At 42.2% G+C, this 27,726-nt stretch overlaps 1 protein-coding gene across 7 annotated transcripts; it reads left to right on the top strand.

The window, feature by feature from the left end:
* Nucleotides 1-5,935: 5,935 nt before the first annotated feature.
* On the top strand, nt 5,936-21,277 carry LOC128938441 (myosin-1B-like). Of its 7 annotated transcripts, none has more exons than XM_054278674.1 (39): nt 5,936-6,139; nt 6,227-6,370; nt 6,462-6,618; nt 6,935-6,962; nt 7,060-7,174; nt 7,254-7,346; nt 7,445-7,508; nt 7,593-7,691; nt 7,797-7,900; nt 7,987-8,125; nt 9,285-9,403; nt 9,503-9,652; nt 10,274-10,444; nt 10,856-11,146; nt 11,727-11,740; nt 11,800-11,863; nt 12,165-12,252; nt 12,339-12,456; nt 12,675-12,798; nt 12,882-13,018; nt 13,783-14,038; nt 14,566-14,808; nt 14,910-15,086; nt 15,172-15,317; nt 15,405-15,495; nt 15,586-15,975; nt 16,329-16,455; nt 17,000-17,118; nt 17,433-17,629; nt 18,020-18,203; nt 18,290-18,455; nt 18,627-18,751; nt 18,939-19,247; nt 19,349-19,552; nt 19,967-20,092; nt 20,187-20,357; nt 20,449-20,553; nt 20,821-20,916; nt 21,125-21,277. In XM_054278674.1, exons 1-39 carry the CDS (start codon nt 5,936-5,938, stop codon nt 21,275-21,277), a joined length of 5,808 nt encoding a protein of 1,935 aa, XP_054134649.1. The 7 variants fall into 7 exon arrangements, with proteins under 7 accessions (XP_054134649.1, XP_054134650.1, XP_054134648.1 ...); XM_054278675.1 differs by lacking the exon at nt 11,727-11,740 and adding an exon at nt 11,375-11,381 and having other exon boundaries at nt 10,856-11,150; XM_054278673.1 differs by lacking the exon at nt 11,727-11,740 and having other exon boundaries at nt 10,856-11,150; nt 11,787-11,863.
* Nucleotides 21,278-27,726: the final 6,449 nt, after the last annotated feature.

Here is a 27,726-nt window from a genome sequence, read left to right as displayed (position 1 = left end):
CCTGAAGCATTTAGCATGCGCGCACACACACACATATATATATATAAAAATTTATATATAACTCCACATATATATAATTTTTATTTATTGAAAAATATTGGTTTTTTCATTAAGATTAAAAGTATGGGAAACCCAAATTTCATTCCAAATAATTACAAGCAGTCAAACCAACATGGTGAGGAAGTGGCATGAAGAGATATCCCCACTCCCTTTCTCTGAAGTAATTCTATTTCATGCATAGCACAAAATTATATCCATTCACATGAAGGATGAGTGAGAAGAATCCACATTTAAAATATTATAAGAAAAGAAAGAATAGCTAGGACTGAGGACTCTATTTATAATTTCAATGAAACCTTCCACTGCCTTTCTAGATTCAACCCTTCTGCTCTGTCCACAACCTACCTAACTGTTCTGGCTGTTTATTGTCATTCTCAACATACTGTGCCTGCTCATTTTCCTAAGAATTGATTATTAGCCCACAATACTGTATTTTGCATTGAGCTCAACTAGACAGTCAACATTTATATGCTGATTGGAAATGTAAGATAAAGTAAAACATTGGTTGGGTAAGGTATCTAAATATTGAGCACACTTTACAGATAGGTAAGTAAATTAGATAGTTTAGGAACACATTCAATGTGTCTAAGGGCCTGGTAAATTAGAAGCAAAGCTGGATAGCTTCTCCTGCTGCTGATAAACTTGTTTTTGCCAGACACAGAGTAGGATACTGACATGGTTGGTATTTTGTGTCAAGCTTTAGCAGCTCTCTCAAACTTGCTGTTTATTTAAAGCCAGTCCTAAACATCTTTGGGCATCCCCACCAGAACTGTCAGTTCCAACTGACCTTCATATGTCCCTTTTGGATATCCTTTCTAATCTTTACCCAGTCTACAAGTGCAGTAAAACCACTGCTTTAATATTATAAACATTCATAATTAAATATGAAAATAACATTTGAGCAGCAGATGACAGCTGGAGCTGGGAAGGGACACTACTCCATCCATTGTAGAAACGACATTTTATGATCCACCACTATCTCTGGGATTTTTGGTGCTGCCCCAAACTCTTTGGGCCCCTGCTGCACACTCTGTATGAGCAGGACCTGTCTTCCCTGTGACTCTCGGGATGTCAAACACTGCCCAGCTGCATGGCCCAGCACAGGATGTGTCAGTGTGCTTCTAAGTGCCCTGCTCTTCTAAGGGCTCATCAGAGACCTCCACTAACACATCTCTGGTTTGTTCCCGCTGCGTTGCAGAAAGGGTGGCAGGGCAAACGAGGGAGCTGCACTTGAGCTGAGCAGCAAAAAGCTCTCTTCTGCTCTTCTAGCACGTTGCATTTCTCCTCCATCCATAGTTTTTTGCTGTGCCAGAACCCTTGTGTGGGCAGATCTTGGCTGGAGGTGGGGCCCCACAACACTCCAGCCCACCACAAATGCCACAAAACAGGTGGAAATGCTCCTGGAGCCAGCTTCAGGAGCTGCAGGAACCAAAGGGGCCTCTGCCAACAAAGCACAGGAGGGAGAACTTTGTTCTACTAATGCAGATATTATTATTATTATTATTATTATTATTATTATTATTATTAATAATAATAATAATAATAATAATAATAATAATAATAATAATAATAATAATAGGATTATTATTATTACTATTTGTATTTGTATTTCCCCATGTGGCTGCTTGCCTACATCCAGCTCCTTCTTCTGCAAAAGCAGGGCATGGGAGGGCTGCTGTGGGGGGCAGGGAAGGGAATAGTGGGAGCAAGACACTGGTTGGGCACAACAGGAGAGATGGGAAGCCTCCACCAGGGCCCTGAACTGTAACTATGCAGAGCATTATGGACCCTCCAGGCAGGTGCAAAAGGAATCTGTTTACTGTAAAAGCCAGGCCTATTCAAGCAATTTACTCCAAACATGAAACTGATGTCTGTCAATCTCCTTCCCACACCCAGGATTACAGTGCCATCACAGAGACACAGACAGCTGAGAGAAGAGGAGGAAGGAATTACCTCACTTTCTTATCCAGACCTCTGAGTAGGAGATGCTAAGAGAGACAAGAGCACAACTGGTACAGTAATTGGGGAGGCAATATGCTGTTGGACAGGTGAAGCTGCTGAGATGTGACTCACTTCAGATTTCCTTGTTTGTGGTAGGAACTCTAGTTTGGAAAGTGAAGACCAATACATGAAAAGAAACTAACAAAAAACCAACCAAACAAAAACCCCAAAATACAAACAAAAAACCCCAGCAAACCAACCAGCCAAAAACACCACGCTAAAAAAAACCAACCCAAAACCAACCCCCCCCCACCAAACCCAGAAAAAATCCAGATCTGTTGCACGGGAAGGAAATTTCTTCTCAGTAAGGTGAATGGTTCCAGTGCTCTCTTCACCGCTCTGATCCTTGTGAACATAGAACATGACCCCTCTTAATCTGGGTGAGGAATATCCCAGACATAAGAACAGTAGATTGGTTTTTTACACAAACTATCACGAGGTTCAAATATCTCTTAAAATAATTGCATGTCTTCCAGAGCAGCATAGGGTATGACTGACTCTAGTTTAGAGGATATGAGTTTATTAAATCTTTCCTGGCACACTTATCTTGCAAAAGTAATGCTGAATGACTATCCTATGTTGAGACAGCAGCCATCTCTCCTGATTCCAATGGGGCATATGTCTTAAGTTCAGTACAACACTTCCATAGTGCTGTTCACATGATTTTTGAAAACCTTCAGCTCCAAAAACAAGAACTTGATTCCTGTGCTTTTTGTCTGGATTTAACTTGATGACCTTGGGCTTTGAAGATTTTATCTTTAGGCTAAACTTGTTCTGCTCTTTTATTGCTTCTTTTGTCCATGGTGGCTTGATGTTATCCCACTGGAATCACATCCTGATTTATTTCACAGAATCACAGAATCAGCTAGGTTGGAAAAGACCTTTGAGATCATTGAATACAACCTGACATAACACCACCTTATCAACTAAACCATGGCACTGAGTGCCACATTGTCTTTTCTTAAACAGCTCCAGGGACTTCCTCTTCTTTATTCACATATCCTTCCTTATCACTACATTCAGACTTATTCTTCCCCCCTTCACTTGCTTTGGCTTTGCTCCATTCTAGTCCTTGGTCATTCTTATCATCTGATTCTCACTTATGCAACTTCTGTTCTTCCTTTTCAGGTGCTTCCTCCTGCACTGGAATTTTCTTCCTCTAGCAGTATCCCTGCCTCTCAGTAGGACCCCTCCTGCTTTTGCTGAGTGCTTGCAGCAGGCAGGAGCCTGTGACTTCTCTCCATCCCTACATGTTTCCTACGAGACATACTGGCTCTTACTCTTCACTTTTTCTGTGCGAGTCAGCATCTGATGGATTACAGAACCAATGAAGCCCCTTTCATCTCCTTTAGCACACCCTCCCACTTCCCCCCCCCCTTCTCATGCTTTCTTGTCAAATTATTTATAGGACATTGATTCACAGACCTGTTATGTCTAATTATATCCATTCACTTCTAATCTGAATCGCAATTCTGTTAGGAGTTAAGATTGCCAGAGATGTTTTGACCTAAGAAAGAGGAGGTGGTGGCTACATATGCAGATCAGATCCTATAAAAGTACCCTGGGATCTGTGTGTCTTGTCCTTTCTCAGAAATCTCTAAGGTAAGAGTTTCAGGGCTTGGGACTAGGGAGGTTGGGAATGAGGGGAAACTTGCTCTGCATTCCACAAGTTCCAGTGCATTCCTACAGATGCTCACACTCCTTCAATGGGGGTCTGCCAGTGTCAGCTGGGATTTTCAGTCTGCTTTCCAACCATCCATTTGTTTTCAGTCTATAAATGTTGTCTGGGGTGCAGCAAAAGAAGAAAGTTACTTATTCTGTTTCTTAATACTGTTCATCTTCCAATCTGCAAGCCTTTGTCTCACAAAAGGTAAGATCTTGATTTATTCACTTTTTAGGGACAGGTAGAGCTGCTGTAAGGCAGGGTTTCTATGCAGGTATGATGGAAATCCTGGCTGTCACTATATTTGTGTCCATTGTAGAAATACAGTATGAGAATTGGGCTGGATTGATGTTATTTTTGTCACAAGATTCTTAAAGAGAGTGATCTTTAAAGTACTGATCACTGTAGCATTGCCTACACTCTCTCCAGGGATCTCTAGCAGATACCAGATCCTGGAGAAACTGTCCTGAGGGGAAAAAAACTAACAAAAAAACCCCATCAGAAAGTACTTTCCAATTATTTGGGGTGTTTTTTTGCATTTATGTCAAATATCAAGGGTCACTGGCACTGACTGTGAAGCAACAGGAAAAGAAATATGTATTTGAATAATGTTAATGTTCTTTTTCACATGGAAGCTTGAGGAATGTGGTTAGAATTTTGTGCATCAAAACATCCAAGTGCTAAAAGCAAGAATTTCAGTCTGAGCTTCCTTATAGGCTTGTTTCTGCCTCTGAAAATATTGCATAATTGTGACAAAATTATATAAGCAAATATTTGTAATCATAAAGAACTGAATAAATGATGATACCTATTTGGATTACTGGAAAAAGAGATATGGAACTGCATCTAAATTCAGTTTTAAATATTTACACTGACGAAAATAAATTCTTTGTGTTTACTTTCTAAAGTAATTTATGTTAATTTTGTCAAATATTGTGACTAGAATATATCCCTCAAAATTTTAAAATGTCAACAAGCAATCCTGCAAGGAATATAACCAGCATGCTTTGAATCAGTGAAGGACAATTAGCATAGCATAAATTTCAGGAAATGTCAAACAAAACAAACAAAAGCAGGAAATGTCAAACAAAACAAGCAAAAGAAAATAGTTTAGTACTTTAAAAAGTCAAACTACTAACATATTACATATATATATATAAATGTATATTTACCTAAAATAAACATTATAGTTTTTGATAGTATCATAAGGATATATTGTGAGAAAATAATCCAGTGTCTATGAAATAGCACAATGTACAATATAGGTATTATGTACAAATATAAACTAATATATTGTAATATATAATAACATTATATATATACGGACACAGTATATAGTAAGATATCTATTATAGCAATCTTATTCCTCCTAGGAATAGTTGGCATTATTCCTGTTATTCCTGTTACGAATCTTGTAAGAAAATGTGAGATAATATAAGCAGTGTTAAAATTGCTGGTGAAAATCTGGCACAATTTTTCAACCTTCTGTGATTATTTTGTGGAATGGTCTCATTTGAGTTATAAAATATTAATCAAGTGGAAAAGCATGTTAGAGACAAAACTAGCCAGGAAGTTGCACCCATTCACTTGAATTGACAACAAAAATTTGTGTGATGAAGTTTGCCTTTGGCCAAGAAGACAAAGTAATTTTTTTGTTGTTGTTGTAAAGATTATTGTTCCGAATATCTAATCTAAACTCATCCAATTTCAGTTGTGAGCCATTCCGCTTTGTTCTGTTGCTCCAAGCCCTTGTCTAAAGCTCTCCTTCAAGTCTCTTGGAACTCCTTTAGGTAATGAAAGGTTGCTGGAAGGTCTCCTTGGAGTCTTCTCCAGACTGAACTACCCCAGCCCTCCCAGCCTATTTCCGGAGCAGAGGGGCTTTATCCCTTGGAGCATCTCCATGGCCTCCTCTGGATTCACTCCAAGAGCTCCATGTCTCTCCTCTGCTGGGACCCCAAATACAAAACCACAGAAAGCATTCTTCTGTAAATGTCCAGTAGGAATAACAATCTGACCAGAGAAAAATGATAGTAATAGAAAAAAAATTGTAGAAGAGAACTCTGAATTAGCAGAAAAAGAAAAGGCAATTTAGTTGACATCTAAAGAAGAGCAAACAAATGTGCTATAGGAGTGTTTGTTCCATCAGACACTATTTAATACATTCTCTATCCTCACAGACACTTGCTGCATTACGTGTTGTAAGCAGCAGCCATGTCTACGGACGCTGAGATGGCCATCTTTGGGGAGGCTGCTCCTTACCTCCGAAAGTCAGAGAAGGAGAGAATTGAGGCCCAGAACAAACCTTTCGATGCCAAGTCATCTGTCTTCGTGGTACATGCGAAGGAATCCTATGTGAAGAGCACGATCCAGAGCAGGGAACCAGGAAAAATCACAGTCAAGACTGAAGGGGGAGAGGTGCGTAAAATACAAAATTTATGAACAGCAGTTTGTTCTCACTCTGGCTATTAGCTGACATGCATGTATCTTCCTGCCCTCTGACAGACCCTGACCGTGAAAGAAGATCAAATCTTCTCCATGAACCCTCCCAAGTATGACAAAATTGAGGACATGGCCATGATGACCCACCTGCACGAACCCGCTGTGCTGTACAACCTCAAAGAGCGTTACGCAGCCTGGATGATCTACGTAAGTGGCAGCAGCAGCTTCCTCTGGGCAGCCTCAGGAGCTGCTGGGCCAGGCTTAGGGCAAGCCAACGCGCTGTGTCCCTTCCTTGCAGACCTACTCGGGTCTCTTCTGCGTCACTGTCAACCCCTACAAGTGGCTGCCGGTGTACAACCCCGAGGTGGTGTTGGCCTACCGAGGCAAGAAGCGCCAGGAGGCCCCTCCACACATCTTCTCCATCTCTGACAACGCCTATCAGTTCATGTTGACTGGTGAGTGGCTCTGTCTGCCTCAGGGGCCTTGGGCCACTAAATTGTCTGAAGGGATCCCCTTTCTCAGCAAAGTGAAGAGGCTTTTTCAAACCTTTCTTGGATCTGACACACACATCTGTTGGAGTTTACTATCGTCATAGCGTTGTTTCTACTGTTTTAAATTAAAGGCTCTTCTATAGTCAGGGATGTGCTTTGGAGAGGTTTGCTTGTTTGTTGCACCTGACATCAGGCAAAAGATTAGACTTACCTGATTATGTTTCATTCTTTTTCTGTTGTTTATTGAGTTTTAAGTACCATTTTTCTGCCTTGTTCACAGATCGGGAGAACCAGTCCATCCTGATCACGTAGGTACCCCCCTGCGCGGGTCCCTGCAGGGCTGCCCGGTGCCAGGGCCCCTCCTGCCTGACCACGCACCCTCTGCTTCTCTCTTGGCTTTGGCAGCGGAGAATCCGGGGCCGGGAAGACTGTGAACACCAAGCGTGTCATCCAGTACTTTGCAACAATTGCAGCCAGTGGAGACAAGAAAAAGGAGGAGCAGCCCTCAGGCAAAATGCAGGTGAGGTCCCAGGGATAGAAGCCTGCAACTACTCAATTTCTTGATGAACTAGATCATGACAAGAAGACTTCTATTCTAGGGGACACTTGAGGATCAAATCATCAGTGCCAACCCACTGCTGGAGGCCTTTGGAAATGCCAAGACTGTGAGGAACGACAACTCCTCACGCTTTGTGAGTTATTAATTGGAACAACTGTCAACACCAATTTGCATATTCTGTCTGTCCAGATTGGTAAAATAAATCTCATTTGACTTTCCTGCTCTTTTCAGGGTAAATTCATCAGAATCCATTTTGGTGCCACAGGCAAACTGGCTTCTGCTGATATTGAAACATGTAAGACACCCTTCTGGCCTGATCCCCCTTCCCTCCAGCCTTCCCCACTTCTTGTGCTTGACTCTGTCCTACCTTCCTTGCCAGATCTGCTGGAGAAGTCCAGAGTCACTTTCCAGCTCAAGGCGGAAAGGAGCTACCACATCTTTTATCAGATCATGTCCAACAAAAAGCCAGAGCTAATCGGTAGGAAAGATCACTGACTCCCCCATGCAAAGGTCATGGAACAACTTTGAATTCCTTTCCATGTAGATTGCATTTGACCTGGCTTGGTTTTGTCCTTCTGTTCAGAGATGTTACTGATCACCACCAACCCCTATGACTACTTGTACGTGAGTCAAGGTGAGATCACAGTTCCCAGCATTAATGACCAGGAAGAGCTGATGGCCACTGATGTGAGTAGCAGAAGTTTTCTCATGTGAAGTTTCATTTCTCTGTCCTTTAACAGCTGCGGTACTCACCTTAACAACTCTTTTGTCAGAGTGCCATAGACATCCTGGGCTTCAGTGCTGATGAGAAAACAGCCATCTACAAGCTGACAGGGGCTGTCATGCACTATGGGAACCTGAAGTTCAAGCAGAAGCAACGAGAGGAGCAGGCAGAGCCTGATGGCACCGAAGGTACCAGCACAACCCATCCCAGAGCACAGGAGATAGTGAACACTCACTGAGTTGAAGCCAGCATGTGAGGGTCAGAATGATTGACTCAGCCTGTGCATTTCCCCAGTGCCAGTATTGTAGAATAGCTAGAGGACTTTGCTGGAGGAACACGACACAGTGGAACCTGTAGAATATTTTGAACAAAGCAAAAATTATGTCTAGTGACTCCTAAAGCATGCTTCTGCCTTCTGTCAGAGTAGGAGTCAGGCAACAGTAAAGCAAACTTTGCTGCAGTCTTGAATGGAAGCTTCCCAGACTTGGCATAGAACCTGGAACAGCTCCCAAGTACTAATGAATAATTATATAATTACCGCAGAGTAGCCTATATACAATCACAGTGTCCATATACGTACATATATATCTACAAAACTGAAATTTTCTTCTTGTTTCATCTTTCTAGTTATGAATGTGCCTTAAATGTCTTGTTGGAAATAACACATAAAAGCAGCTCAAAATCAGCATCTGTGTATAAATCTTACATAATGAGTTTTGGCCTTCTCACGTTGAAGAACTCTGTAAATAGTACTGGTGTTTGCTATCAGCTTCACTGTGGGACAAGACAGGCAGCAAATTGGAAAGTGATGACAGAGTATATGCTGTGCTGTGGTGCTTGTGTTTGTTAACCTAGCTGCAGATAAAATGGGAGCTGGGAAAGACTTAATGTGTTTGATATTTATCCTTAGGGACAATATAATTCCACTATGGAAGTTGTACAGGAAATCCTATTCATACTTTTGGCATTATACCTCACTAATCCACCTCTGTCTCTCCAATGACAGGAGAGTTTCACTGGCTACAATTTTCAGTGCAGTGTACTTGAATATCAACCACTTTCCTATTCTCTTTATTCAGAAATTGCAACTGTTTGATCTGCCATTTTCATGGCCCTTGGTCCTTTTGTCTGTCTAGTCTCTTGCATGTTCCCTGTAGAAGTATTGAAATGATATTTACCTTTATTAATCATATAGATTAAATCAGAAAAAATTAGCAAGTCAAGAAAAACTAAAATATTTTAAAGGACATGGTAAGGTATATGAGGCTCCTGTAGAAATCTGAATTACTGTAAGACCCTTTCACTGGAGAGCTAATATCTGATCCCGCTCTATGCTTGTTTTCTTAGTTGCTGACAAGGCTGCCTACCTGATGGGTCTGAACTCAGCAGACCTGCTCAAGGCCCTCTGCTACCCCCGAGTCAAGGTGGGGAATGAATATGTGACCAAGGGCCAAACTGTGCAGCAGGTAAGAGACAAGTGAAAATAGAAAAAAAATTTACTTGAATTAAAAATTTTGAACTCCTCTTCTGCTGCATATGGTGGCTTTCCTTTAATCTTTCCTTAGGTATACAACTCAGTGGGTGCCCTGGCTAAATCTGTGTTTGAGAAGATGTTCCTGTGGATGGTTGTTCGTATCAACCAACAGCTGGACACGAAGCAGCCCAGGCAGTACTTCATTGGTGTGCTGGACATTGCTGGCTTTGAGATCTTTGATGTAAGAGGACAATCTCCATAAAGCTTTCCTGGAAGAGGCATTAGGAAATTGGAATAATTTGGGGGTTGGGATGTGCTTCGTTTCAGTTATGGATTATTTCTATTTATTGGATAATCCTGTCTTTCATCTAGGAGCAGTACCCTTCTGGTTCTCATCGCATGTACAGGGCTGTATTTATTTGTAGATGTTTGCTGTTGCATACATAAGTGAGAATTGCATTGAAAACTGCTGAACAATTGATAAATAATAACAGAGAGAGGCTTTGAGGGAGTTAAAATATGCCTTTTTAAAGGAAGAATTTGTTAATACTGAAGGCAGATTCCCTCTGAATACTTGGGAATAGAGAGGTAATGCACAGAAATTGAAATTAAAAGCTGGACTTGGACTAAGCTCTGCAGATCTATTCAGAGCTCAGAAATATGTTGAGACAGTGCCAGGGCCTAAGAGATTAGATTTATTAAAGAATGGAATATGCCAGTAGCCTGTCCAGTTCCAGCACTTGACATTCAAGATTCCAGTCATGGAGACATTAGTGGGATAAGAATAAAGCCTATTGGAAGACAGAAGTGAACGGAAATTGGAACTGAAATTCACAAGATAGTAAATCTTTGCCTTCTGCAGTTCAACAGCCTGGAGCAGTTGTGCATCAACTTCACCAATGAGAAACTACAACAGTTCTTCAACCACCACATGTTCGTGCTGGAGCAGGAGGAGTACAAGAAGGAGGGCATTGAATGGGAGTTCATTGATTTTGGCATGGACCTGGCTGCCTGCATTGAGCTCATTGAGAAGGTTATTGACCCCCATATACTTAATAGCTTTTCTGTTATAAAATCTCTATTTTAATGTTTCTTGAGAAATTTTCTGTCTCGTTTTAAAGAAAGAGCATATAGGAAATTTAAACTCTTCCTTGTATCTGAATGCTTTTATTTATTTTGCTTTCCACTTTCACCAAACAAGTACAAAATTATTTTCTACATGCTAGATCTTTATTACATCCCAACCCTGAATCTTATAGGGGAGCTTGTTTTAGTATAACTGATGGCATATCCACTAACAAAATGCCCTTTCTGAGAAACATAAGATTACACATAACTGACGAGGATTTTTTGGTATAACTTTTATCTTCCACTCCTCTTTCTTACATACATTGCCTCTGTTTCTTCCTTCCACACTTCCTTCACATGTTGCTATTCCTCCCAGCCCATGGGCATTTTCTCCATCCTGGAAGAGGAGTGCATGTTCCCCAAGGCAACTGACACCTCTTTCAAGAACAAGCTCTATGACCAGCACCTGGGCAAGTCCAACAACTTCCAGAAGCCCAAGCCAGGCAAAGGCAAGGCTGAGGCTCACTTCTCCCTGGTGCACTATGCTGGCACAGTGGATTACAACATCACTGGGTGGCTGGAAAAGAACAAGGACCCTCTGAATGAAACTGTTGTGGGGCTGTATCAGAAGTCATCCCTGAAGACCCTGGCCTTGCTCTTTGCATCTGCTGGTGGGGCAGAAGCAGGTGATTTCTTTGAAATCAGTTCTACTATAATTTACAGAAAACGAAATTAAAATGTTGTAATATTTCGCAATGATATTTACATTTCTAAAATTGAAATACCAAAACCTCATAATCTAGTCTAATAAAGGATATTACTCCTCCCTAGAGACCTTAATAGATCTGTAGGTTTTAGAATGAGACAGCTGTACTAGCACATTAACCCAGTCTAGCTGAGAAGTCAGATTTTTGCAATACGGGCCATTCTCAAATAATTCAGTGAATACAATCAAATGTATCAACATGCTGTTAAGTTTATGCATACCCTTAGATGTAAGGCTATATAAACACTGCATTTGGTGTAATTACTAGCTATTAGTTTAGTGCCTCAAATATCTTTCTATGTAAAATGTTATGTTTTGTTTCCCAACTGCATTTTCTAAATTTCAGTTGGAAGTTATTAGATTTCCTTCCACAGTCATCTGAAAAATTCAAATATCCTTTTGTAACTTTAACCACAGTCTGAGTTTGCAATTTTTGATCATATTATTATTTTTGCTAGAGTTTTAAAGATGAATATACAAGGTTTTTCAGATTGTGTGCTTTTGTTGTTCACTTCTTTATAAAAAATTTATTACTTTTTAGAGAGCAGTGGCAGTGGTGGCAAGAAGGGCGCAAAGAAGAAGGGTTCTTCCTTCCAGACTGTCTCAGCTCTCTTCCGGGTATTGTAGAATAATCATTCTAAACTTACCATATTCTTTTCATAAAAAAATAATCAAAACATTCCATTCAGAAATGCTTTAGATTTATCTAATATATCTTTGTGTTCAGAAAGGATAAAATAACTTGCTTCTAGTAAAGAGGAATTCTTACTGAATCTTGGGAAGTATTCTTTCATAACTGCCCAAAAGTTCTGTAAAAAAAATATTGATCATGGTTTTATTGCAGTGTTTTTATTTCCACCTAGTATTGAGATTGTGTAAGTGACATTTCTAAACCCGAAGCTTTGTTCTTGCTCCTAAGGAAAATTTAAACAAGCTCATGAGCAATTTGAGAAGCACACATCCCCATTTTGTGCGGTGCCTTATTCCTAATGAAACAAAAACACCTGGTAAGTTGTTAAAGTTCAGAGGTGTGATATATCTGATCTTCTCTGTGCAGTAAAATGATATATAATTTCATTCTGTGATTTATTAGGTGCCATGGAGCACGAGCTGGTGCTGCACCAGCTGCGCTGTAACGGCGTGCTGGAAGGGATCAGGATCTGCAGGAAAGGGTTCCCCAGCAGAATCCTCTATGCTGACTTCAAACAGAGGTCAGATTTTGTTTCACCACCCACCACCATATCCAAAAATGCTAAATAATTTGATTTTCCTAAATGTTTTAAGTACTGTGGAAGCTATCTTTAGGTATACAAAAGTCATTTGCCCAAGTGAGTAATCCAGGTTCTTTCTATAGCTATTGAGAAAAAAAAAAAACCCAGACATTTTCAAAGGGCTATTATTTATTCCTTATCGTCCTCTGATTCCACAGATACAAGGTGCTTAATGCCAGTGCCATCCCTGAGGGACAGTTCATCGATAGCAAGAAGGCTTCTGAGAAGCTCCTTGGGTCAATTGATGTGGATCACACCCAGTATAAATTTGGACACACCAAGGTACAAACTCCCCCATTCACTGCCTGCCTGGGCTTTGCTCTCTCCATCTGACAGTGATGTGCTGCAATATTGTCTCTCTCAAGGTGTTCTTCAAAGCTGGGCTGCTGGGCCTCCTGGAGGAGATGAGAGATGAGAAGCTGGCAGAGCTCATCACCCGCACCCAGGCCATGTGCAGGGGTTACCTGATGAGGGTGGAGTTCAAGAAAATGATGGAGAGGAGGTAGATATTGACTTGGCTTGCTGGGCCAATCTTTATCAGATACTAATGGCATGAACAAAACTGAAAATAAGCTGCTTCACAAATAATCTCATTTATTTCTCATTAATTCAGTTTGTCAATATGAAATTCTATCCTGAAAACAGAGGAAGTAGTATAAAATCCCAACTTAGGGAAACAATTTTTTTTAATACTTTGTTGCTGAAGTTTTTAAATGGCTCTATTATATGTATGTTGAACAAATCAATATCGAGTCTAAGCTAAATATTGTAGGTCACTGCTAAATAAAATGAGAGAAAGACATATTTCTATCATAAGAGAAGCATTCCTACCCTTTGATAAATTTCATAAAAGTGACTAAGTCAAGTTACAGAAGTGTTCCTTTTCATTGGCCATAAAAATGAGCTAAACACCTGGACTCCAAAACCGTCCAAACTGGTTGATACTCTACATAAAATGAGAAGATTTTCAGTGGAAATCTATATATATAGTATATAAAATGTGATCTAAATATTATTAAAAATGTATACGGAATAATACATGATAAATATTTTACACATAGAGATATACAGAACTATATGAGATACATATATACTATACACAGATTATATATATATATATATGTATATATATATATTTTTATATATATATATTACTAAAAAGTATTATGTGTCAAACTTCCTGATATACATACTAATATATGCTGTTAAATATGTTTTATAGACTTTAAAATATTTACCAAAATGTATTTTGTTATTACTTTTCAGGGAGTCCATCTTCTGCATCCAGTACAACGTTCGCTCATTCATGAATGTCAAACACTGGCCATGGATGAAGCTGTTCTTCAAGATCAAGCCCTTGCTAAAGAGTGCAGAGTCTGAGAAGGAAATGGCCAACATGAAGGAAGAGTTTGAGAAAACCAAGGAGGAGCTTGCAAAGTCTGAGGCAAAGAGGAAGGAGCTGGAGGAGAAGATGGTGGCCCTGGTGCAGGAGAAAAATGACCTGCAGCTCCAAGTGCAGGCTGTGAGTATTGCTAAAGTTTTTTGACTTGCGATGTCCTATATAAAATCATCCCAAATGTCTCAGTAAAGACATATTATCCCAAAAAAGCAATTATCTTAAAAACATACACATATTTATAAAATGGGAAGAAAAACTGCATACAATTGCTACCTTAATCTTTATGGAGCTTTATATACTTTACAATTTTGATATGTTATGAACTGACCAGTTAAGGTTGTCTGGAGGTCCAATTAACACATTTTGTTTGGAGAACCCCAAGGGAATTCAGATGGAGTAGGAAGAGCTGAGAGTGTCAGGTATTTATCAGGCATTTATGGTCCCTGTCTCTTCAAGAAAATGGTGATGAAAGTTCACTGCTTCCCTTCTTCCCTGAAAATAAGAATGTAGCAACAAGAATGTCCTTAAAACTATAATTACAAGCAAGTAGTTGGATTACTCTGATGGCATTTAGATGTCTACAGCCTAAAAGTACAACAGAGCCATCAGCCCCAGGTTGAAAACCTGTTTTATTTAAATGAATCATGTAGGAAGCTGATGGTTTGGCCGATGCAGAGGAAAGGTGTGACCAGCTCATAAAAACCAAAATCCAGCTGGAAGCCAAAATTAAGGAGCTGACAGAGAGAGCAGAAGAAGAAGAAGAGATGAATGCTGAGCTGACAGCCAAGAAGAGGAAACTGGAAGATGAATGTTCAGAGCTGAAGAAAGATATTGATGACCTTGAGCTAACACTGGCCAAGGTGGAGAAGGAAAAACATGCCACTGAAAACAAGGTATGAGGCAGAACCTGTCGCTTGCACTCTGGAAAAGACTTGTCTTGTTAGAAAATATTAAGCACCATTTTCTGTCTGTGCTTGCTTCTTTCTTCTCAAAGGTGAAAAACCTGACTGAGGAGATGGCAGCTCTGGACGAGACCATTGCCAAGCTGACAAAGGAGAAGAAAGCCCTCCAAGAGGCGCATCAGCAGACCCTGGATGACCTGCAGGCAGAAGAAGACAAAGTCAATACTCTGACCAAAGCCAAGACCAAGCTGGAACAGCAAGTGGATGATGTAAGCACACAGACATAGAGCAGGAAGAGGACAGGTATGGAGTCCAAACTGGCTGGCAGAGCCCTGATGGTCTTGTTGTGTTTAGCTGGAAGGGTCCTTGGAGCAAGAGAAGAAATTGCACATGGACCTGGAGAGAGCGAAGAGGAAACTGGAAGGAGACCTGAAGCTGGCCCAGGACAGCATCATGGATTTGGAGAATGATAAGCAGCAGCTGGATGAGAAACTGAAGAAGTAAGTGTGCCTCTGGGGCCCGTGAGTGCTGGGCTGCAGCACTTGTCTTGTTTCTTTGTGCTCTAACACGGTTCACTTGTCCCAAAGGAAAGACTTTGAAATCAGCCAGATCCAGGGCAAGATCGAGGATGAACAGGCCCTGGGCATGCAATTTCAGAAGAAGATCAAGGAGCTGCAGGCAAGTCTCTGTGCCTTTTCCCCTGCCTTGCTCAGGCTCAGCTCAGGCAGGAGGAGGGCACGGCTGTGAAGGGTCCCTGCTATTCTGCAGGCCCGCATTGAGGAACTGGAGGAGGAGATTGAGGCAGAGCGAACCTCTCGTGCTAAAGCAGAGAAGCATCGCGCTGACCTGTCCAGGGAGCTGGAGGAGATCAGCGAGCGCCTGGAAGAAGCAGGAGGGGCCACAGCAGCTCAGGTGGAGATGAACAAGAAGCGTGAGGCAGAGTTCCAGAAGATGCGCCGTGACCTGGAAGAGGCCACGCTGCAGCACGAAGCCACGGCTGCCGCCCTGCGCAAGAAGCACGCGGACAGCACAGCCGAGCTGGGCGAGCAGATCGACAACCTGCAACGCGTGAAGCAGAAGCTGGAGAAGGAGAAGAGTGAGCTGAAGATGGAGATTGATGACTTGGCCAGCAACATGGAGTCTGTCTCCAAAGCCAAGGTACATAAATATTTCTTCTCATTAATCCGAACAAAATCAGATATTTATATTTTAACATAGAAATTTTAGTTAGCCATATTTTAGAATAAACTATTGCACTTTGCAACTTCAATGTGTGTTTAAACATTTCAGTATTATTTAAATCATTTGATCATACCATTTCATCTGCCCTGCAATGGGCATGGAATATACAGGTGTTGGAACTGGGGACACAAACTTCATCGAAATATATATCAGTTAACTGACAAATTTGGGCTTCTGAATCCTTCTTTCTTCCTTTATAAGACTTCATATTCTCGCAAATTATGGGTTAAACCATTAAATATCTTTCCTTCTGTTCCTCATGCAAACAGGCAAATCTGGAGAAGATGTGTCGTTCCCTGGAAGATCAACTCAGTGAAATTAAGACAAAGGAGGAGGAACAGCAGCGCATAATTAATGACATTAGTGCTCAAAGAGCTCGGCTACAAACAGAATCTGGTAAGACATTCGTGTTTTTAAGAGAATACTGTATATTATCTGGGTTCTTAAAAAAAAGAGTAAAACTCACCTGGAGTCTTGGAGGATTGGACATGAACTAAGTTGAACCTGAGCCAAAAATGTGGTTTGTGATGAAGCTGGCCAATAGAACCCTGAGTGAATCCTGAGTTGCGTTAGGAGAGCATTGCCAACGGGTTAGCAGAGTGTAATCGTTCCCCCTACTCATCACATGAGGCCTTGCTGGGATTGCTTGGCCTTGTTAAACCTCCTGAGACTCCCATGGGCCATAATCCCTCTGGATGGCATTGTGGTACTCATTCTGTAAACTCAAGGCTTAATGCAAACATAGATTAAGGCTGGTGGGATTTAGCATGACTGGTGTCATTTCTAGCCTCTAAGAGATGGGGGTATCCGTGATTAGGAATCCAGGAAAGAAGTAAAAGTTTGTTTAACTCAAAATATTTGTATATGGGCATTTATTATCAAAATTAAAATTTTTACGTAAGTCATAACAAATTTTTTTTACTCATCTGAACACTCCCAGGTGAATTTTCACGCCAGGTAGATGAGAAAGATGCTCTGATTTCTCAACTCTCAAGAGGAAAACAGGCTTTCACCCAACAGATTGAGGAACTGAAGAGGCATCTAGAGGAAGAAATAAAGGTAAGAAGGTTCTCCAAATTCTGAGTTGTCCATTGGACTCCTTCTGTCTAGGAGGAGCTTTGGATATGAATGAAATTACAGAATCAGCAAGATGAAAGGGAGGGAAAAAAACTCTTAAGTAATACAGAGCAAGCCTTGCCATAGTAGTTTTGTTCCTTCTTCATTGCAGTTTATATGTTAATTGTTTTGCAGATTCCCAGACCTCTGATTTTTATTCAGTAGCTTGCCATTACTCATAGCAGAATCAGTGCATTTCTGCCAGGAGATCTCCAGGATATGTCCATTCATTGTTCACACTGCTGTTCTTCCCACAGGCCAAGAACGCTCTGGCCCATGCCTTGCAGTCCGCTCGCCACGACTGTGACTTGCTCCGGGAGCAATATGAGGAGGAGCAGGAGGCCAAGGCGGAGCTGCAGCGAGCCCTGTCCAAGGCCAACAGTGAAGTGGCCCAGTGGAGAACCAAATATGAGACGGACGCGATTCAGCGCACGGAGGAGCTTGAGGAGGCCAAGTATGTGGGGAAGCAGAATGGGAAATGACGGGAGAAGATTGAAAATGGTCATGGGAAATTTGAATCTCTGAGTGTGGCTTAAGATAAGAATGGGAGGGAAGCCTGGATATATTGTCTTTGTAAAAAATGGGGAGAGAGGGAGGAAGAGAAAAAGAGAGAGATTGGAAGGGAAAACATAGGCTTTAGGACTAGATGTACTAAGACAGGCCTAATCCTCCATAAGTGAAAAGACACAGAAGTGATAGATCTTGTTGGCTGCATGCACGCATGGACAATAAAAAACATTGTGGAAAGCATTTGGATCAAAACCTCCAAAGTGAAAAACTCATGACAGTAAAGAACTGACATCATTCCAAGCTGTAACGTGCAACTGTGCTTGTCGCCTCCCAGGAAGAAGCTGGCCCAGCGCCTGCAGGATGCAGAGGAACATGTTGAGGCTGTCAATGCCAAATGTGCCTCCCTGGAAAAGACAAAGCAGAGGCTGCAGAATGAAGTGGAGGACCTGATGATTGATGTGGAGAGATCCAATGCTGCCTGTGCTGCTCTGGATAAGAAGCAGAAGAACTTTGACAAGGTCTTTTGGCCTCCAGCACCAGCACTCCTGGCCAGAGCAGGGCCCCGTGATGGCCACAGCCCTACTCACCCCCCATTTCTCTTCAGATCCTGGCAGAATGGAAGCAGAAGTATGAGGAAACGCAGGCCGAGCTGGAGGCCTCGCAGAAGGAGTCGCGCTCTCTGAGCACGGAGCTGTTCAAGATGAAGAATGCCTATGAGGAGTCCTTGGACCACCTGGAAACAATGAAGCGGGAGAACAAGAACTTGCAGCGTAAGTCCCTGGCCCTCTGCTCCTCCCTGGCCTTTCTCACTATCAGCCACTCCCACCATTGTTCATGGCTCTGTGCCTGCAGGTCTGCAGAGATGCCTGTCACCTTGGTAGGACAGGGCCCTTCCCATTCTGCTCTGTGCCTGACCATGCCATTGATCTTTGTGCCCACAGAGGAGATTTCCGACCTCACGGAGCAGATTGCGGAGGGAGGAAAGGCCATTCACGAGCTGGAGAAAGTGAAGAAACAGATTGAGCAGGAGAAATCTGAAATCCAGGCTGCTCTGGAGGAAGCTGAGGTACACAGCAGTATTCTTGCTGTCTTACGTGTCTTGGATCTCTATCTTGCTTATCTCATTCTGAGACAAAAGTAGAGAAGTGATCTTATAAAAGTAGAGATATTATCTAAACATAGCACTCTTTTTACTTAGAACTTCAGGTTCAACACTTGTTACATGAAAAGTATTCTTATTTTTTCTTGACCAGGCCTCCCTGGAACATGAGGAGGGGAAGATCCTGCGCCTGCAGCTTGAGCTCAACCAAGTGAAGTCTGAGATTGACAGGAAGATAGCAGAGAAAGATGAGGAGATCGAACAAATGAAGAGAAACCACCAGAGGGTTGTGGAGTCCATGCAGAGCACTCTGGATGCTGAGATCAGGAGCAGGAATGAAGCCCTGAGGCTGAAGAAGAAGATGGAGGGAGACCTGAACGAAATAGAAATCCAGCTGAGCCATGCCAACCGCCAGGCTGCAGAGGCACAGAAGAACCTGAGGAACACTCAGGGAGTGCTCAAGGTCTATTCAACAGAAATTGCCTACAGAGAAATATCTTGGTTAATACTTTCAGTTGACAGGAGCTCTAAATCTGCTCATAATTTCTTTCAATGGCTCTATAGGACACCCAGATACACTTGGACGATGCTCTCAGGTCTCAGGAGGACCTGAAGGAGCAGGTGGCCATGGTGGAGCGCAGAGCAAACCTGCTGCAGGCTGAAGTTGAGGAGCTCCGGGCAGCCCTGGAGCAGACGGAGCGGTCAAGGAAAATGGCTGAGCAGGAATTAATGGACGCCAGTGAGCGCGTGCAGCTCCTCCACAGCCAGGTGAGGTCATTTGGTGAACATTTTCATGCTTTATTCCAGTCACCATTGGATGATCAACTTGGAGGAAGATGGTCCACTTTTCTGGAGTATTCATCATGTTACTAAAAAAAATATTTGCTGAAAAAAAATGTGTGCACTGGTGACTTTTCCCTTACTCTGTTTTTATTACTTTCCTGTGCTAGCCTTGGTGAATGAGATGGGGCACAGAGTATATTTCTAAGAAATTTTCAAATTCATGAAAAATGGAGAAAGAAAGAAACCAAAATGTCTTTTCCTCAATGAAAAGAAATTTCACTAGAAAATTCCTGGTATTGCTTTTCCATTTATTTATGTCTTCATTTATTGATAATCCCGTAATGTTCTTGATTTCAAATAATGAACTTACGAAAACAAGCCTCTGATGCTGCTCAACAGAACACCAGCCTGATCAACACCAAGAAGAAGCTGGAAACGGACATTTCCCAGATCCAGAGTGAAATGGAGGATACCATCCAGGAAGCCCGCAATGCTGAGGAGAAGGCCAAGAAGGCCATCACAGATGTGAGTTGGGCGCTGCTGGCATTGCTGATGGTGAATGTACTCTGCCCAAAATATCTCCAGCCCCAAAATGGCTTTGACCTTTTGCTCTGATCAGGCGGCCATGATGGCAGAAGAGCTGAAGAAGGAGCAGGACACCAGTGCCCACCTGGAGAGGATGAAGAAGAACCTGGACCAGACGGTGAAGGACCTGCAGCACCGTCTGGATGAGGCCGAGCAGCTGGCACTGAAGGGAGGGAAGAAGCAGATCCAGAAGCTGGAGGCCAGGGTGTGTGGGGCTGGGGCTGTGCCTGAGTGAGCATGTCCCTCCTTGGAGAGACATTGGCAGGGCAGCTGCAGGGCTGGGCTTGTCCTTGCAGGTGCGGGAGCTGGAAGGGGAGGTGGATGCTGAGCAGAAGCGCAGCGCTGAAGCCGTGAAGGGTGTGCGCAAGTACGAGCGCAGGGTGAAGGAACTCACCTACCAGGTAAGGCAGGAATCTTCTTCGTGTTGGTACACTCTTATTCCTGGATCTCAAAACGTAGCCCTGAAAGATTTCTCTCTCTCCTGAGTCTCACATACAAAAAGGAGAATAATGTAAGCACCCAAAGATTACTACCTTTCCAGTCAATTTAACAATATACAGCTTATCATGTCTGTCTTACTGGGCAGCAAAATCAAATAGAAATGTTACTCTTTATTTCATGTAGAGGAGGCTAAAAGAGATGCTTCTCTGTCTTGTCATTCCCTTTAGTCTGAGGAAGACAGGAAAAATGTTCTCAGGCTGCAGGATCTGGTGGATAAACTGCAAACTAAGGTGAAAGCTTACAAGAGACAAGCTGAGGAGGCTGTGAGTATTACTGTGTTCAGTCAGTCCGTATCCAGGTGAAAGTGGATTCTGTGTTGGTGTTTTCCCCTGTGTAGCTCTGTTTGAACCCAGTTCAACATTGTGGTAGTAGGTCTCTGCTTCGTTTCGCTTTCTTTATTTCTTATTTTCACCTAGGAGTTTTACATTGTAATTGTTTTAACACCTGTTTTATGCTTCCTCCTATGTCCAGGAGGAGCTGTCCAATGTGAACCTGTCCAAGTTCCGCAAGATCCAGCATGAGCTGGAGGAGGCCGAGGAGCGGGCTGACATTGCAGAGTCACAGGTCAACAAGCTCCGAGCCAAGAGCCGCGAGATCAGCAAGAAGGCGGAAAGTGAAGAGTAAATGCCTCCAGTGCTGTAAAGTGAGAGAATTGCACAAAATGTGCCATTCTATCACTTTTATTTGTAGTCACTGCTTTGTCCTTCATTAATCTGTAGATGAATAATGCCTACATAATAAAAATTGTAGAGCTTATGCCATGTAAATAATGAGAAGTTGAGTGTTGCATTTTCATCATTATCCTGAATTCTACTAAGGTTTACATTTTTCCTTTCTTATTTTAAATTTATTTATTCAATTAAAAATCTTGCTTCAGGTATTTCAAAGCCTTTCAGCCACTTTTAAAGTGGTCCAATCAGATATCATGCTTTGTTCTCACCAGGAAATTTCATCTAATGCTTCCTTAGATGAGAAAATAATTTTTTCTCTGGAACAGAATGTAATTATCCCTTATAAATGTTGCTTTAGGAATGAAATAGATATCTCAAATGTTCTGGCCAAACAATAAGAACTTATTACACCTTCCTTCCTACTCTCACTTAATCTTTTAAGAACTTATTACACCTTCATTTCTACTCCCACTTAATCTTTGATTATTCTTTTAATTCCTGTGTCTTCTTTGCAAGATCTTACTTCAAGTTAAATTTCTTCAATCCTTCAAGCCACCTTGAAACATAATTTAGAAGACATTTAATGCCAAAATGAGATCTACTTTCAACTTTTGTTCATGAAAGTGATGTGCAAACCAACATTCCCAGGGCAGCATAGCCAGCAACCTCATAGTCAGTTGGTCATTGTCTATATTCTGTTTCCAAAACTACCCTGAACTTTCTAAACTGGTCAGGCAGACACTTACCTCCTATGAAGTAAGGAGTCCTGATAATTTTGTCCAATGTGGCCTCACTCAAAATGTGGATTTTCATCCTTTGTGGATATCAGCAAACATCAGAGAAATCCAAATCTCTTAAAATCCACATTGATCGTCCAGTGTTTCATGCTAATGTGCCCCAAACTGATTTATTAACAAGAGCCTGGGTTACTCTCATCTCCTGGCATGGGTTGTACTGTCAGGGACACCTTCCACTAGACCAGGTTGGTCCAAGACTCATCCAACCTGGCCTTGAACACTTGCAGGGATGGGACAGCCACAGTTTCTCTGGGCAGCCTGTGCCAAGGCCTCAGCACTCACACAAGTGCTTCCTAATATCCCATCTAAACCTACTCTCTTTCAGTGGCAAGCTATTGCCCTGTGTCCTGTCCCTCCATCCCTTGTCCTCAGTCCCTCTCCAGCTCTCCTGGAGCTCCTTCAGGCCCTGGAAGGGGCTCTTAGGTCTCCATGGAGCCTTCCGTTCTCCAGGTGAGCACCCCCAGCTCTTCCAGCCTGGCTCCAGCCCTTGGGGCGCCTCCATGGCCTCCTCTGGACCCTCTCCAGCAGCTCCAGCTCCTCCCTGTGCTGGGCCCCAGGACTGGGGCAGCTCTGCAGGTGGGGTCTGACCTGAGTAGGGCAGAGGGGCAGAATCCCCCTCCCATCCCTGATGCCCACCCTGGGGGCTGAGCCCAGCACAGAGGGGATTTCTGGGCTTCAGTACCCATGGCCATGTTGGGCTTCTTGTCAACCAATACTCCCAAGTCCTTCTCCTCAGGGCTGCTGTTGATTCATTCCTCCCCCAGCCTGTAGATGTGCCTGGGCAGGCAGTTAATGCATTCACATGTGTGTACATATACAGACAAATACAAATGTATATATTTATACATGCCCAGTGACCCAGATCTGCCCCTGGCTGCTGGCAGGACAGCAGGGGAAAGGTGAGGCTGGTGTGGGCCCTCAGAAGGCAGCAGGGAGGAGCAGCCTTGCTGTGACAGAAGTTCAGTCCTCCACACTGCATTTACTGCCAGACAGCTCCAGCAAAGCATAGTGTTGATGTCCCAGACACAGAATGTATTTCACAAAAAGCAGAGGGGTCCTTAGCAGCAGGCAAGGCCCTCCTGATGCCCTGGTAATCCCTGCTGAGGGATGTTTCATGACCTGCTAGCAGGCTCTGTGCAGAAGGACAGAAGGGTTTAGGGGACATTACTGAGTAGGGCTGTGAGATTCATCAAGGACAAAGAGCATCCCAGGAGGTATGGCCCTAATGCAATAAATACATAAATAGAGCTGCTGCACTGAGCTTCCCATGGGAAGGTCCTGGGATTTTCTTTAGATCAAGCCACTTTGGACACACAGACACCATCCCCTGGGAGACTTACATTTCTGCAGCAGGATTATCAGCCTGTCCTTGTCCAGGATCACTTCTCAAAATTATCTTAAATAACATCACAGACACAGACTTAGCTATACCTTCTCACATGCCTCACAGATATTCATTAAGAGAGTACCATCTGCTGCTCCCACCTATACACATATTTTTTGATTTCCCAATAGGTTTGTGGAATGCTACATCCCTTTACAAATGCTCTCGTGCTCATTATGTTTATTTATCACTGTGTCCTCAAATTCCGATCATTATTAGCTTCTACTTTTTCCTAGTATTGGCGCTAGGTCTAGCGGGCCACCATTCCCTGAAACACTTTTCAAAAATCAGAATTTTACTAGACAACTTCCAGATCTCCAAAAGCAAGGCAGCTTTAGCAAGAGCTCACACACTACAGCCAACAGCCCAGATGTTGCATTTCCATGCTTTTAGGGAAACTTTGGGTAAGTACCCTGCACTCTTGGCCACCTGTAAATGACTATTTTTGTTTTCTATTTGGCAACTGGCAGGATGCACAATCCTCATCATTTTACTAGCTGAAAAATTCTGGCATGGGAATCAAGCCATTTTTATCTCAACACTGATTTTTTTCTGCTACTACTAGATAAAAATCCCAAATATGCAGTATAATTTGCTCTTGTGCAAGGAGACAGTACAGATATGAAATCAGCTGTAAGTGGGAACAAACAATATGTTTTATTTCAATTGCTTCTGCCTCTACTTCTGTTTTTGCTACCAGAATGGCTTGGATTAAAAAAATATAAAAAGTGGTTTGTTGGCTTGAGAATGGCAAGGTAAAAATAATAGCCTGGTAATTAATTTTTTTCAGTTTGGTTGCCTCCAAAAGGGCATAAGGAAGAAGAAGATCTGTCATTTAAGGTGAAATTGCCCTGCAATCCACAGGATAATAAATAGTTCTTGTCAGTAACTTGCACAGAATATGGATTGCTGCCAACTTTGCAACTGCTGAAACAACCTCAAGATGTGATCATGCCACTGCTTTATGTTGGGGGAGGAAAAAGAGAGAAATTTAGGATCGACATCCCCTTTCCCCTAAAATATACAGTATAAATAATTGGCTATTTTGCAGTGTTCAGTAGTTAGCTGAAAGATATCTTCAGTGCCCATGTTCCAGTGTTATAAAAGAAGCTTTTCTAGGCTGGGGGTAAGTGACAGCTGTGAAAAAAAAAAAGCTTGCAAATATATTTTTAGAAAGGAATCCCTCAAAGATTGTCATTAATTCAATTTGGCCTTGGTGCAGTGTCAAACTCATGTTCAGTGGTGCAGAAATCAGCATGAAATATACACTTTTGAAAAGTTTGGGTTATATTTCTGTTCCCTTTTACATAAATTAATCTTTGTACTTTCATTAGAAAAGAGTATAATTTACAGACAGGCTCAAAAAATCAAAGTACATATTTTCAAACTTCAATACATTTGTTTCTATTAAATGCAGGACCATTGGTTGAAACAAAAGTTTGTTTGAAGGTGTACATCTCTGTAAATATACAGTTTTTCTGGCAACACTGATCATTTGAGCCTAAAAGTCATCAGGTCTGACCTGAGAAGAGCTGTGGAGGAATTCTTGCTCTTTGTCCATTTGGACTGAAAACCAAAAAGCTTTCAATAAAACAGGACACCACCAAAATAAAATGTGGGGTTACCATGGCAGTAAATCTCAGTGACTCATGTTATGCGCCTTGGGAATGGTGTCTCTTCTCCTCCTTTTCTCCAAAACCAGTCCCCTACAACTTTGCAAACACATAATTCTAATCACAGGGAACAGGCTTTATCCCATGAATGAGCATGAATAATGCTCATCATAGAGTGTTTTTGTGGTTTTCAGAGACCTGCATGAACAGTGAAGGATGAAATCCAAACTTACAGAATTGCTAATGCAGATTAATGATCTTAAAGGCCAGGCAACTTTGCATCAGATGTAATGGAAGGCTCCTACACAAAAAAATTTACATTTTCAGAAGCTTTTTGAATTGATGGGGGACACAAGAAGATAGCTGGCCCTCTTCCCCTTTCAGTCTACCTGGTGTGCTGTAGCAAAAGCAACACAGTAACCTGTTAAGAGGGAGTGATAAAAGATCTGAAAGGTGATGGTATCAGGAGCAAATACATATGTGCCTGAAGGCCCAGGGAAAGGGGGTTGGGTATGAAATGTGAGAAGAGCTGTACTAGTTTAGAGCAAAATGTCCATCTGTCCCCAAAGTATCAGATAGTTGCAGATACAGCAGCTGATCTGTCAGGGGTTTGGGCACCTCGTATGGAAGCCTTGCTTCCCTGGCCACTTGTACTGGGAAAATTATCTAAATTACCCCTTCATGAGCATCCACTGGAAAAGCTGCTGGGTAACTGTCACAGGATCAAAGTTTTTAGTGCTGGAACAGGTGTGGTGTGTAGCCTCAGTCTTGCTAGAAAACAAACACTCTACCATCCACAAAAAGCAAAGAATTCCTGAGATAGCCAAATGAACAAATCCGCCAGGTTGTGCTTGGCTTGCTACCCAACCTTCCAACTCTCAAAAGAGGCTGACATTTATGGAGCACACAGTTTGAAAAAGCCAGAATTATGAAAACTCCTGAAGATGTTTGTGATTGACCAACTTTAGCAAATAGGAGAATTTAAAGAATTCCAGAAATAAAAATTTACAGAGACCATGCAGATGAATCTGCTGGTACAACACATGTTTAGAGACTGACACAATAAATGTGTGGTCCCTTCCTCAAGAGATAAATTGCTGTAATGTGAGGGACCCAAACCAGGTCTTGAAATTGTTAAAATGTAAAAAGTGCCTGCAATTCTGCTGTTCCGACCAAATTTAAAAGCTAATTTCAATGTTTGATGCACAGCACTTGGCCGAAGAAAAATACAATAATAATATTATCTCCACATCTGTGTGGTGTCATTGCCATTTCAGAAAGCATCTGTGCTCACACTTCAGGTCAGAATGGCAAAGACTCTTGTTTGAAAAATATAAGTAATAAAAACACTGAAAGACATTCTAGAAAGGACTCGAAAAAATCAAAGGAAAAGAGCTAAGTAGGATTCCTCTCAACACTGCAGGAATCCATTTTCTACAGCAGAACCCAGTACAGATGCCTTTTGTTCCCAGGGTAACTAAATCATGGACACCCTGAAGATAACCCAAAGCAAACAGCCAGCAGAGCTGTGTAAATGCACCAAAGATGTTCCCCAGACTGAGCACTGTGAAACAATGACAACAATCCATCTCTTCCCATAGAGGAAGCTGAGTCATTCCACAAAGAGGTGGTTAGATTTCACGGCCACTGAAGTTTAAATAATTTTCTGATGAAAGTTTCTTCTGCCTTAAAATAAAGAAAAATGAGGGAATGATGACAAATGTACTTTGCCACCACATCTCCTGTAAAAAATCATCTTGTGGTAAGAGTATTTTCCAAGATGTGAGAGATCCTCAAGACTGTTCCTTTTTACACTTTCAAATGCCTTCACCAAGCAGTGTGGCTGAGCAGGTTTGGTTCACACCACCTCCTCCCTTACCATTTGTCAGGCAGGGTTTTGTCCCAGCATGTTCTCAATTATTCCTCCCTTTCTTATTGCCCTTTGTTGTGTCAAAACCAGTCCTTAAGCAGCTAATCTGAAAGAAGCAGAAAATCGCCTTCCACCTTCCTTTACAGAGCAAATTACAGTCATTGTGGTTTGACATCCAGCCTGCTCCATGACAGCCTGGATGTGCAGGACAGTGGGGTGGCACAAAAATCAGGCACCTTTCTGCAGGCTAGCCTTGAGCATGTCTTGCAAACCCACAGAAAAGTATAAAAAATTAGCCTCAATAAATCCCTCTTCTTATCTAGCAGCATGCGTAGACAAACAGGGAGGATAGGAGGGCATCCATTAATGTTATATCCTTAATGAAAGAATTGTGCGCAATTAGAAAAACCCATCCTGCTGACTAAGGCAAACCCTTGCAGTGAAGAGCCAAGTGTTGCCTTATCTGGCTTTATCAGAGCTGTCTTTGGGTTCCTCCATCCTCCATCCTGGCACAGATCAATGTGAAAAGGACGGGTCAGTGCAGCTGACTCCATACAACCTTAAACCAATCCTGTCCCTGAGTAATTAGCAGAGAGATCAGAGCTACAACACGTTTACAACTAAAGAGTAAATTATTATTGACCAAAAATAGAGCTCTGGAGTGCTGTGTGGGCAGGAGATAAGGTATAAAGAGCTGCAGCTGAGGGCAACTTTGTGATTTGCTACCTCAGCATCTCA

The sequence above is a fragment of the Melozone crissalis genome, unplaced genomic scaffold (assembly GCF_028551555.1).
Source record: "Melozone crissalis strain CALT ecotype California unplaced genomic scaffold, PUWL_Pcris_2 ptg000026l_1, whole genome shotgun sequence".
Lineage (NCBI taxonomy): Eukaryota > Metazoa > Chordata > Aves > Passeriformes > Passerellidae > Melozone > Melozone crissalis.
This window is presented reverse-complemented; position numbering and strand designations above follow the sequence as displayed.

Excerpts from the sequence above, each read along its gene's own strand:
- LOC128938441 (XM_054278669.1), top strand. The coding sequence starts at position 5,936 with ATGTCTACGGACGCTGAGATGGCCATCTTTGGGGAGGCTGCTCCTTAC. Across the intron at positions 7,901-7,986 it reads AAGAGCTGATGGCCACTGAT|AGTGCCATAGACATCCTGGG; the intron begins GTGAGTAGCAGA and ends CTCTTTTGTCAG. Across the intron at positions 12,457-12,674 it reads TATGCTGACTTCAAACAGAG|ATACAAGGTGCTTAATGCCA; the intron begins GTCAGATTTTGT and ends CTGATTCCACAG.